General features: G+C 38.6%; 1 protein-coding gene across 1 annotated transcript in view; it reads left to right on the top strand.

The window, feature by feature from the left end:
- The window catches only part of LOC26528363 (granzyme F), a 67,082-nt gene extending 53,375 nt beyond the window's left edge, over positions 1-13,707 (top strand). Inside the window, exon 4 of the mRNA XM_032728792.2 lies at positions 13,606-13,707. Coding sequence (XP_032584683.1) covers positions 13,606-13,692 — 87 coding nt within the window. The 3' untranslated portion in view covers positions 13,693-13,707. The remainder of the gene's footprint in view (positions 1-13,605) is intronic.
- The last annotated feature ends 254 nt before the right edge of the window (positions 13,708-13,961 follow it).

The following is a 13,961-nucleotide window of genomic DNA, read 5'->3' as shown; positions in this document are numbered from 1 at the left end:
ATAATAATATTTATTTTATACTTTGCAATGTCATTCAACTGTATGCCCTGTACGAGCACATGATAGGGCAGTATATGTGCGAGAGAGTAATATAATATATAGATGACTGCTTATAGCAGCTCCTATAGCTCCTATGATTCAGTTAAACTGAACAATTTCGATTGTCAATTGGAAAAACTATATGGATTATGGATGATATAACATATATATTCCATGCAACTAAAACTCTAATTACAGCTAACGATAACTGATTTATATAGGCTAAAATCATATACTAAAATCAATGCTAAGGTTGTGTCTTTAGTTGTAGATTATTTCTCAGAGTTAAAACTTGTATAGAAGACCTTTAAACTGGCATATATTTAGTTCAGTAAAAATAATTCATAAAAACTTTAAATATAACATAAAAACTTTTAATATCTATATACCTACAACTTATTGTTGATACCAAGATGTTATAAATGGGTATTTCTCTAGAAAACTCCTGTTTTTTTGTATACTGAAAATCCAAATTACCATTTATTATGTAGTTAAATATATGAATACATGTATATGTAATTCATCAACTGTTTGATGAAACAACAGGAATACCGTGTAATATACATAGAAGAACATGCTATGGAATCCCTATACTCATTTACTAAGTGAAATGGGTATATTGTTTGGTTTTCCAATGTATACCTGGCTGTTGATGAAATATTGTTTTCACTCGTGTTGTCGAAACATTATTATTATTTATTATTATTATTATTATTATTATTATTATTTCAATATTGAACTGACAATGAAATGAAACGATCCGGTAAGAATGTTGTGTCTTTTTTTTAAGCAAGTGCAAGTTGGGATAGTTTGAAATGTTAAGATATGTATTTTATTTGATCTCTGATCAACGCATTGCTAACATTTCTATTGTCTGTTTCATATCAGACAGGTGAGACGTAAGATGGAGGCGACTGCCTTCACTTTTACTGCATACCTCCCAATTGTGGCCAATTTACTTTCATATAGGAATATGAAAACAGTTCTGGCATAAATTATCCAGCAAAATTTCTACTCATTGTTTTTGTTGATCCAGCTTATTTGTGATAGCACCTGCTGGTTGACTTCAGCTTCAGCAAAAGCAGCTAATTTGAAGAGTTCTCGCAGAAGTTGAGCTCTCCAATTACTGAACAATATTTTCAAACGTAACATAAGTGGAGCAGAAAAGAACAGAAAAATGAAGGTAAATAAATAAATATATGTGTGCAGGCTTACATGAACAAATTGAGGCACATGCGTGATATAAACAAATATATATGTATGTATGTGTGTACATACATATATGTATATAGCTACGTTTGTTACAAGTAAATGTTATTAAAAGCTGAAGATTTCTTCACGTAGATAATTTCGTATACAAATTTACATTTAAATGGGTATTAAATCGCACAGAAAATGCAATATGAGATGCACACGCATACACAGAAAGGGAAAGAGAGGAGAGAGAGAGAAAGAGAGAGAGAGAGAGTGGGTGGGCGAGAGGCAGAGCAACAAACGCTGCTCTGGCATATGCATGAGTCTCTGCGTGTGTGTAAGTATGTGCGGCTGGGGCAAAAGATTAAACGCATGCTTTGCTGTGCATAATTGTTGCATAATGAAGTGAAGGATATGAAGGATATGCTGCCATGCACACACGCCTCACTGGATATTTATATGCTTTTTGAGTCTGACCTGGGTCCGACTGCGGGCAGCTGCTGAAAACTGGACTGCACTGCGGCGCTCAGCTGCTCAGCTGCTCGGCTGCTCGGCTGCTGGGGGTAATCCCCCAGCGACGTTAATTAAATTGCATTGCATATGCAAGTTGGTTGCATTTTAATTGAATCGGATTTAAGAATAATGCTCAAAGTCAGCAGCAGCAGCAGCTGAATGCTGCTCAGATCCCTGTTGTTGTTGTTGTTGTTGTTGCTCATGTGGCTGCGTGTTTGTCCCTGGGGCAGGAAGCAACTTCGGTTGGCCCGAGCTACAGCTACAACAACCTTACGCATAATGCAGCCGAGGCAGTCGAAGCAGCTGAGGCAAGCAGTAGTCCGCCCGGCATTAAGTTCATGAGGAAAGTTTTATGGATCGACTCCTGCACGGAGACAATGGGCCAAGGCTTTTGCTGTGTCTGCCTCTGCTTGCCCTCTGCTACCGCAGCTCCCTCTCCACTCTTTCTCGCTCGCCTTACTGCTATATGAGTCCGGCAAAGTTTTTGGCTTGGTTCATCATTGCGCCGCTGAGAGTTTACCGCTGGGATCTTCGGACTAGCTGCTCCAAAAACCAATAATAATTTCCGCATTTCAGTTATATATATACTTTTTTTTTTCATTTTTATTTTTGTTGGCGGTGCTGCAAGTGCAGCTGGGGAATAGCCAAAGATTTAGTTAACCCAACACCGAGCTATCGAGCGGATGTGCGGGCTCTCTCCGATAGTGAGACAAACAAATTGAATTGGCCACGCTGCTTTGACTCTCGAGCTGGGCCCCCGAGCTCTTCGGGTCCTGTTGACTATTGGATTTGGGCCAGGCACTTGGCTAATGTGGTTATGTAAGCAGCCACTGGGCAGTCGCACGGGACTTGATTGCAAATGTAAATACAGTTTTAGCCAAAGGATTTCACTGCTTTGGCCGGAGCTTTGATAGCGGGTGATACTGCTACTCCTGCTGCTCCTTCCGGTTGCTACTGCTGCTGCTGCAGAAGCTGCTTTAATGCAATTGCAGTGCGCGCTGTTAAAGCATTCAATCGCATTATTTATTTACCATCGATGCAGCTTTTAATTTTATTATCGTGACACAAACACACACATACACAAACAGTGCACACACACACACGCTCACATATTTGCCCCGGCGAATTAACGGTGGGTTGGTTTTAAATCGCAGTCAATTGACTGCCCCGCGGCCTAGGCGCAATTTGCATTTTCAGCTTGTAAACAAATCGAAAAGCAATTAAATTATTTAAATAAAAACAGCAGTCAGGTAGCCAGCCAACATAATGAGAGCTCTGAATTATTAATTGTGAATCGCCACCCACCCACACACACACAAACATGCAAATTCAATGCACACACAATATAGAGATGGACTCAGATGATGGAACCAATGCATAAAAACTAATGTAAATTTACATCAAATGTAAATTTCTGAGTAAAGCTCAAATAATTTGTTGAGTTGAGGAATATTTGTATATTATTTTTCAAATGTATGCAAATTATTAGTAATTTTGTATTTGATTATTATTATATATGTATGTGAAATTCAACTAATGGGAATTATAGAATATTTTTAAGGAATATTAATTGTTGGAGTACCTAACATACAAATAAAAGCATTTTGCATTTAAAAAATTTATTAATTATAATTTTTTTATTAAGTACTTTTAAACCACTTTTTTTAATATAACAAAATATTTAAGAATATTATTTATTAATTTTAAAATTTTTATATATATATATTTTTGTTTGTTTGTTTTAAATGTGTCTAATAAATTTGTTTTACGAAAAAGATCCTGTTGATCTTTAAGGATTCAGCAAAATAAATATTATCCTTTTTACTTTTGAGCGCAGAAACAATATCATATCATACCATACCATATCATTTCTTTCCTAACTCAATCGTTTTAAATAAATGATATGAATAAAAACTTTATAACTCGATTTTCTGCAGCTTTGCTATATCCGTTTCGGTTCTCGAATAATGCATATTGCAACTCTTAAGCCAACGTGAGTGCATAAATATTCATGTGCGTAATTAGCGAATAATTAGTCCATATCCAAATGCAGCTTAAGCTGGTGGGCGTAGTGAGTGAGAGAGTGTGAGAGGTAGTGCCCGCTGGCGCTTGCATTATATATTCTATTGCGTATCGTATGTGTGTGTGTGCGTTGGTGTGTGTTATGTATTGTGTGGCATGTGGCGTGTTCATTGCCCACTCTGCAATTATACAGCGCCTTGAGCTGCTGTCCATATCACTCATACGCCCAGTTGGGCAATCAATGTCGTTGCTTTGCTCAGTAAGCACGAACGCACACACACACACGCGCAGAGTTAGAGGGAAAGAGAGAGAGAGAGACAGAGAGAGAGAGGGAGATATATATAATCCTTATCAATTGTATTACTTCCGGTCAATACTAAACACTGACATATCCTATTAATTTCATAAGCAATTGAGTGCAAAACTGTAAAGCGTAGAATGGAGCACGCAACAGGACATCGGGCACAGGACGCAAGACGCAGGAGGCAGGACGAGCTTGTGGCAGCTGAGCTCGCTGGAGCTGCCTGGGCTGCCTGAGCTGCTTGGACAGCCTTGCCGTGTACGTGACTCTTTTAGCCACGTTTGAGCGCACTTGCCAGGACATTGGCTGCCGAAGGACTCTCGGTGAAAAGGAAAGCTAAACACTGAACGGCAAATACTTGCAAACCCAATCCAGCAAAATCGAAAATGGCACATTGTTCACGTGCCTGGCAATTTAGACGCCCGACACACACAGTTCAACCTCCTGCCGCCGCCCCGCCCCTCATTCTGGCGTATTGGTCTACTGATTGTACATTTCGCGAGATTACTGCAAACTCTCATTATTACAAACGGAAGCCCGGAAATGAAGTGGCTCACGGGATGGCAAGGATTTTGCAGCTATGTCCAACTGCCCCCCCTCCCATCCCCTTTCGCAGCGTCGCGCCGTCCCTCTCATATCAATAACTAAGCAAATTGTTTGGCCAACGCGCGTACAGACACATACTTTAAATTCCGCTGCTCGTTTCGCCTGCCCGCCGCTCCGCTCTGCTAATGTTGTTTTAGGAGAACTTTTTTAATCTGCCGCAGCCGCCGTTGCTGCCGCTGTTGCTGCTGTTGCTGCTGTTGCTGCCGGTGCTGCTGCTGCTGCCGCTGACAGAACCAATTAAGCGCAACCAAATACACCCAGAAACAAGGTTGAAATTCCAACAATTTCGTTGCGCATCGCTTGGCCAAGCGTTTCATTTTGCTTTTGCACTCTGGCATTGGCCATGGCCCCCGTTTTTGGCTGTATCTCTCGCCAGTTATCCAGCTTCCCAGTTGCCCACTTTTTTTTTTCGTATACGTTTTTTTTCGGGTTGCTCCTCAGCTGTCCGCAATCAGCGATGGCATGCCCCCACTGTATTGTGTGTGTGTGTGTATGTGTGTTTGTCCTGGTCAGGCCATGTTGTAAAACGTCAAAAGCGTTAAACGTAATTGAGCTGCGCGCTCAAATACAAATAAATAAATACCGTCGTCGTTCTACTGCCACTTCTTCTGCTGCTACTCCTGCTGCGGCTGCTACTCCAGCTGCTGCTGCTGTTGCTGCCACATTGTCTGCTCGCTAGCTTGGCTGCTGTGTAAAGTTGAAATGTTATTTGAATTGTTGCAACAGCAGCAGCAGCAGCAGCAGCAGCAGCACTGGCAGCTACTACAGCGCCAGCTGTGTAGCAAACAACAATAACACAGCAGACGCGGCAGCTGGCCAAAAATTGGTATTTAATTTTCCAAGCCAAGCTGCAGTCCATGGGGAAACGAATCAGGCAAACGCAACGCAATGCCAAACAGCTCAACATTTGCCCAGCAATTTTGCCACATTCCACAAAATTACACACACACACACACACACAGACATATAAATATATATGTATATATATTTTGTTTTGCTGCCTGCTCTCATCAGCTTAGTCAAGGCAAAGCGTTGGCCAATTTTTCCCACACGCACTCACATTCTCAGTGTCTGCATCTGTGGCTGGTTTAACGTGCTTTTCATTTAATTTGCCCAATTGCAACACTTTATACATACATATATTGGGTATATGTTTATTTTTATTTTATTTTTATTTTTTATTTATTTTTTTTTTTTTTTGGCTTGTTTCCAGGCCTAATCAATTATGCAAATAACTCATGCATTTTCGATTAGGCAGCACTTAATCAAGTTGCAGAAACAAACCTCTAACGCAACATCCATTGCATGTCTTTTGGGTTTGGCAATGCAATTTTCTGGCTGTGCTCGAATTTTGTGGCTGACAAATAACAATAAAGCAGGCCACAGCAGCAGCAGCGGCAGCTGGAATCAACAGCAACAACAACAACAAGAGTTGTCTCTGCTGGGCGTATTTAAGTGGAAAATAATGCATAAATTACGACTCAAGGCACTTGAACGTCTGCAGTCTCTTCGAGTTTAGCATAACTTATCGCATATCCTATTTAGATGACAACACATTTAAGAACACACACACACACACACACACACACACACACATATACCCGCTCGCGCACGCACACATATCTGCTTATTTAATTAAATATAAATCGTTGAGCTGGTACACATAAATTTAAACTTAACTAAACGGAAGGAAAACTCTTAGCTGCAGACAAGTCAAATATTAAATACACTTAGGCGCATCAAGTGAATCGAGTCAAACATGGTAATTAGACAACTATACAAGTGTATTTCGGAATTAGAAAAAGTTTGAAATATAAATAAGCAGGGTAGGCCTGAAAAAAAATTATATATACATAAATATGTCATATGAAACAAACAATAAGGAACTTAAAAAAATCGAATTAAAGTTATACAAAAAAGTACATAAATAAATAAATATATATAAATAAAAAAAATTATTTTAAGCTTTAAACAAATCTAATTTTTAAAATGTTATATTTTAAATACAAATTTTCAACTAATTTTATATAATTTTATTTTAACTACAAAAAAATAATAACAAAATAAATAAATTTATACTAAAAATTAATACTAATTATAATGTAAAATAAAAATGAATAAATATAAGAGCTATATTTATGCCTAAAATATTAACACATACGATTTATTTTAATCAAAATTTTAATTAATAAATTTAAAAAATATATATATAACTTTAAATGAAAAAATTCCTATTAAAAATTCTTGCAAAAATATGTTATTTTTTAAGAAACGTATTAATTTTTTAAAACATCATATAGACCGAATTTTGTTTAATTAAAAATATATATAATATTTGTTTAATTGAAAAAAGAAAAAAGAATATTGATATTTATCAAAAATTAATATTTAATTAAACCAATAATAGAAGCACTACTTTATTTGAAGATAAAAAAACCTTGTTTCATACAATGGTTATAAAGTTTTAATACAAATCTCACAGCAGTTACGCTATACTATGATACAAGTATTTTTTTAACCAAAAAAAAAAAAAAAAAAAAAAAAAAAATAATATAGACCAAAATATAATATATATAATATTTATATACATATCCATAACAATAAATGATTTTATATTGCAGCAAATTCGTCTTCCTGCAAAACAAATGAAATAGAAAAATATACATATATAACACTTGTATGCTTTTCAAGCGTAACTAAAGTGTTCAAGCGACTCTGGATTCCGAATCAATATACATTTCTGTCGCATGCTGAATATTAAAGTCAATAGAGCTTGTTGAAAGATCAAACAAAGGAAGCAGGCGCTGCCCTTTGTTGCGAGGCATGTGAATTCATTGCGTTGCAAATAAATAAAAGAGACGCCATGCCGCATGCCACGCCATGCCTACCCCCAATTGCACACACACACACACACACGCACACACACACTCAATATATATAGAGCAATTAATCATTGCGTTAAGGCAGCTGGAAATCAGATTGTTTACTTGCATTACGTTACAATTTAGAAGCTGCCAAGTGGCACCTAATGAGCAGCAGGTCGAAGTCCTGCCGATGCCGAGGCACCTGTAGCTAAGCTGCAGCCAAAAGCTAATCCTTTGTCAAATGCCTCACATATGTTGCAGCGATTGCTCAAATCTTAAGCTGTCGCTGCTGCCATGCTACAATGTATATATATATATATATATATATATGTGTATATGCTTTGTAGATATAAATTCATTATTTATGCTGCATAATCAATCAATATGCTGCTTGATTTTATTATTTCTTTATTTTCATTTGTTCACCATGATTGCTGACGTCTCGTTCGCATTTCGCAATTCGGTCTCTGAATGGCGCGTTGCTGTCGCAGGTCCTTTTGGTCCTTTCGCCCGCGCCTCTGCCTCCGCCGCCCATCGGCTCCTGCCGCATTCTTGGCCTTCGCTACTCGCGCTCTGTAATTCGCGTTAGTCGCTCCAGCAATTTATATCAATACAGATCCAATCGCGTGTCCTTCGCACACCCCACGACTATTCCGGCGTACTCGCTAAGTGTACGTGAGTGTGTGTGGGTGTACGGGTGTGTCTGTGTGTGTGAGTGAGTGTGCTGATTTGATGTTATTTTATTTATTTTTTTTTTTTCTTTTCGTTTTGTCTTTGATTGAGCTTGTTATGTACAGCCCCCACCAACAATTTACCATCCCATTGTATTTGTCTATCTAACTGCAGCGATGCCTTCGCTGTCGCCATCAGTCATGGTCGCGCCACGCCCTCCGTCCACCTCACTCTGTCTCTCCGTTTGCCCATCATCTCCATTGAAGTCACTCAAATGGTATATATATACCATTTATGTATATATATGCACAGTGTATATGTATATATATATATATATAAATTGGATGGAATTGGGATTTTAGCGTCTGATTCGCTGCGTACTTGAGGCAGATGCCTAACTGGCGAGTTGCTATATTTAAATGTCAAACGTTCTCTGCCCCTAGGTGGCGCTTTAAAGAGCTCACCCGACCAACCTCGAGCGCCCAACTTCACTCGACTTTGACTGTCAATATTTGTTATTGATTTAGTCATAATAACATTCCCAGTGCGTCGATAAATTTGAGTGAACTGGAACTGGAACTGTGAGTGTGAGTGGGTGCCGTCGCTATTAAATCTTGTCAAAAAGTTACAGCCTGTGGGCGTGGCAGTCAGCGCATTGATAGAGCACAAGTCAACAATAGTGAGTGCACATTAGTGATATAATTATTACAGCCATTCTAATGGCACTTGTCAATTTGAGAGGCCTGAGAGGTTTCTCGGTGAGGAGGCCATTCAAGCAGACGTACATATACCTATGTGTGTGAGTTGTGTGTTGTGTCTGTGCACATGTGTCATGACAAGCCAACTTTTAATAGGCAACTGGCTGGCAACTGTTTGCCAAGTGAACTAGCTTAGGCACAAATCCTTTCAAAATGCTTTGGCATACTTTTCGTTTAACTCTCAGAACTCCCCAAGGATATCTATAGAAAGTCCTCAAAGAATTGTGAAAGTCGCTTGCTTTATTCGGCAGAACTCCGAAAACGACTTACTTTTCTGCTGAAAGGCACTTGCTTCAATACAAAACTTCAGAGTGTCAGCCTTAGAATTCGGTTACTTTATTGTAGAGAGTTTAGAGCTAGATGAATAATCAAATATCCTAAAGTCTAGTTTAAGGATCAGAGTCCAGAGCTGTGAGATGAATGACTTGAAGTGAGATTGTTAGCGACTATTAAACTGTAACTCTAAAGATATGACGTAAGATGTGGCGGCTCAGCATAGCCTCTAATCATTTTTGTATCATATATATTTACTTCATATCGCATTATATTATTATATATAAGCATACTAATTATTTTATAATTGGAACTCATTTTTAACCTTTGCTAAAAAAAAATAAAGAAAATCTCCATATATAGGCAATTATAACATTATCATCATCATCAGGCAGATCCATAATTTCGTTACAGTACTAGCTTCTTTAGCACACGCTGTCGTAATGCCCAATCTTCTCCAAATCGACCAAAAGGCTTAGTTGAATGTATTTTTCCGGAAGCGTCCTTGTCTGCTATGTGCCTGAGCTGATGCGATGTGATGCGTTGTGATGTAACGATGTCGCGGTAACTTTTAATCGGCTCTGCGTCACACAGTCGCTCATCAGAGACAGCGTCAGCAACAGCTTCAGGTTCAGCTGCCAATTCCGAGCTGTAGATGGCGCTACAAACACGCATAGCGAGAGAGAGAGAGAGAGAGAGGGAGGGAGGGAAGAGAGAGAGTGTGTGTTCATGTATTAGAGTCCTGCCGCTGCCAAATCCTCAACAGAGCCTTCGCCTGGCTGTCATCAGACTACGTCAAAGTGAACTTAACATTTGCATACGCTCATCAGTCAGCAGAGGAGAGCGTCGTGCACATGTTTCTGCACTTGCACAAACACACACGTTACTATGACAGGCGTTACTCTGTGCCGGCTCCTGCTCTGGCTGCCACTACTCCTGCCACTTCTGCTGCTGCTGCTTCCTGCGCTCATTCGTCTTGTAAACATGAACTTAAGAGCCATTAATTTACCCACCCAACGCCCGCTGCTCACATTCTACCAGGTACATTTGCATTGCGTGAAAATCACTTTGGTCCTCGTATTAGTGTCTCGCACGTAAAACAGCCTCGCTGCCTGCCCTGCCCTCAGTCTCTGACCCCCTCACACTCTCGATCTGTTCTCCATCTCGCCATCTCACCGTCTTTCGATTTTCAGTTTTACCAACACGTTCGTTGCAAATTTTTTAGCTGTCTCAACATTTACGAAAAGTTTTCTTCCCTTTGATTTCAGCCTCTTACGCAGCTCACAGCTCGAAAAATGCTTAAGTGAATTTCAACATGTGCCGCTTACGCATAAACCAACCACCCAACCACCCAACCAGCCAACCAACCACCGAACCCCGCAACCACCGAGCCAACACCAGGGCGTTCTGTAAATGGAAGTGATTTACGCAATGCTGCGCAACTTTTAATTTAATTTAACTTTGATGCGATTATTTCTCGCTTACTCAATAATTGCTGTACTACGTGGCGTATACGCAATATCTGCAATATAATATCAATGCTTATTAGTGCTGGGCCCCAAAAGGCGAGCCTGTTGTTTACAAAAAAACCTAAGGACACACCTGGGCGATTGCTCTGCCAGCTGCCAGTTGTCTGTCATTTAATGCTGCTGCTGCTGTTGCTGCTGGTGTTGGGTCCTTGGCTCTGTCTCAAGAGGCAGCCCAATGTTGATCCCTATTAGTAGCACAAACAAGTTGAGCGGCTAGCCGGCCCAATCCTTAGCGCAATCCATGGATATGTACAGATGTTATCTGCTAGCCTGTAACTCCTGTGGCTCAGTCGGGACGCACACACACACACACACGCACGCACAGAGGCTGGTTGTGTCGAATGCAACCAGTGCGAGACAGTGTCCGTCCAATTGTCCATTCGGCTTAACCGCAAATCCTTTTTAACATATAAAAAGTAACGTTTTGTGGCCATACCAAACTCCCGCCCCTTGAGAGTGTGTGTGTGTGTGTGTGTGCGGTTGCCTGTCCGAATGTGTGGGTACTCCCATTGTTGTTGTCAACACCATTTTATACTTGCCATTGCGTAGGATGTCGACGACGCTGGCCACATTGCCTTGGCTTAACTGCAATGTCCTGTGTCCTGTGAGTGTGTGTGTGTGTGTGTCCTGTGCGTTGTGTTCAATTGAATTTGCGATATGTGAATATTTAAGCACTGTGCTGGGACAGCAGCCCAGTAGACCCAGTAGCAGACCCAGCAGCAGTCCCAGCACCAACCCACGCCTGTTTATCCTTGTTACGGCTCCTACGGCTGCTTGTAGTTTGTTGTATCCACATAACTATCATTGCTATTGTATCCCAGCCGCAACGAGGGGCCGGGCCGGGCCGGTGTGGTAACGTGTGCGATTGAATTTTTATTGCAATGATAAAAGCAAACGCCAGAAGTCGAACAGGTGAGCCAGGCGGCAAGACGAATAGACCAGCTAAGGCGTGCCACCTGCAAACATTGTAAACATTGCAAAATATTTGCCATGAAGATTTTTACTAACCACTGGAAAGTTTATTGATTCTTCAACTCGCTTTACATGTGGCGCAGTCCCAGGGACGTCTCCACTGATGGCATTTGCCAAATGGACACACGTAACGAGACAGTCACGATTGAGACAGAGATAGTAAGCTGTGGACAGAGATAGATGAACTGCGACAGAGACGAGCGACTAGCACAACGGCAAGAGATTTAGTCAGCTGCTGCGGTTAAAGCCGACAAAATAAATATCCGTTTACATATACATATACATACATTTATATATATATACATATATATACATTGAAAGTGACACGCAGGTATTTACCCATCTTCACAGCTTGAGAATTTATGTGTAAAATATTTTGTATATATATATTTAACAAACATTTTGTAATCTCTAAAAATAACATTCGAAATAATATGTGAAAAAAAAAACGTAAAGAGAGAGACAGTTGTGAAAATGGAAGAAAGAGAAAACGTTAAAGTTTATAATATATATTTAATATATGTATATTTCAATATAAATATAATTATAATATACATATATAAAAATAATATATATTTCAATAAAATTTTGAATTAAATTCTGTAGCTTAAAAAATGTAATAAAAATTCATATGATAAAAGATCTGACCAGCTGACAGCCTGTCATAACCCACTGACATTATGGCTGGCCAAGAGACCGCTTAACTAATTGACAGAGTGGCTAGCTGATGGACAGAATAAGCTTTTATAATATCTGGCTAATTGATTGACTTGCTGTAATAATGACTGACTGAAGAGCAAAGTGCTCAAAGACTCACTGGTTGTTCAATTGATTGTACAATAATTACATTATACACAACAAATATAACAAATACTTTATTGTAATTTGTAGAAAAATAAATAAATAAAAAAAAAACTCCTACTGCTTGTTGAGAGAAATTGACTTCCAAAGTATATAAGAGTTTTCCTCAGAAACTGCTAGGCAAATGCGGGTCACATACATAACTTAAACTTAGATACACGAAAACCTCAAATTCATAAAATAATTTAAGACAATTTAATCGATTATTTTGAATTAAATAATAAAAATAAATCACAAAATCTTGAGCACGTGCGACCCTTGTCAAAGGGTTTCAAGATTGTCTTAAGTAGCACACGAGAGAACTCAATTGAGAACATTGAAAAGGTTAAATGCTTTGATATATATGCGAGTATATATATATGTATACATATATATAACTATTATATACTAGAGCACTAAATTTGAATTCATTTAATTTAAGGATAATCATATTTTAAACATAATTTTAAGCAAATATTATATTTTATATTATTTAATTTAATGATACAAATAATTTTAAAATATTATAAGCAAATATAAATATAACGGTTTTTTTTTTAAGTTTAGATTAATGAAACAATTCCGATGGGTATTGTTAATCAAAATAAATATTAAGATAAATCTTTTTTCTTACGTGACAATTTTAAAATGATTTTAACTTTTAAATGGCAATTGACAATTAGGTCGAACCTAACGACAAAATAATAATAGAAATGTGAATATAAACAGAAACAACAAAACAAAATTTACAAAATCGATATTAAGTGCTTCATGTAAACAGTCTAGCTACAAAAAAAATATATATGTATTTATATACATACGCATATATACTCGTATATGATACCTAATTTACTATATGCTATACTATACTATACTATACTTAATTAATTTTTTAATATAGCCAATTAATATTACAGTCAAATATATTATATATTCAATGTGCAAAATCCCAGAGGCTTCTCTCTTACAGCCTACATCACAAATTATATCGGATTTCTTATTTATGATATTTTGTGTATCAGTTCTTTTCAGAGAGACAGCGCAAGACGCGGCACAGCCAAGCCAAGTCGAGCCAAGCCCATGCGAAGGAAAACATTTTAGAAAATTGAACAGAATTTACAGCACATCCGCTAGAATTGAGGAATGAGGCTGAGTGGAAAGAATGGGCGAATGCTCGTATGACCAAGAAGGACATTTGGCAATAGCCAGGCGCAGCGCCTGTTTATGTTTACGTTTATGTTTATGCGTGTATGTCTGCGTGTGCGTGTGTATTTGGGGTTTTAGTGTCTGTGATTTGATGTTTACAGAAAGCAAAGGATGCGGCAAGGCCATCAACACAAGGCACGGGCTCTTAAAGTGCAGCAGCGCGCAAGTGAGA

Source organism: Drosophila mojavensis, unplaced genomic scaffold, assembly GCF_018153725.1.
Source record: "Drosophila mojavensis isolate 15081-1352.22 unplaced genomic scaffold, ASM1815372v1 contig_49, whole genome shotgun sequence".
In the NCBI taxonomy this organism is placed as follows: domain Eukaryota; kingdom Metazoa; phylum Arthropoda; class Insecta; order Diptera; family Drosophilidae; genus Drosophila; species Drosophila mojavensis.
This window is presented reverse-complemented; position numbering and strand designations above follow the sequence as displayed.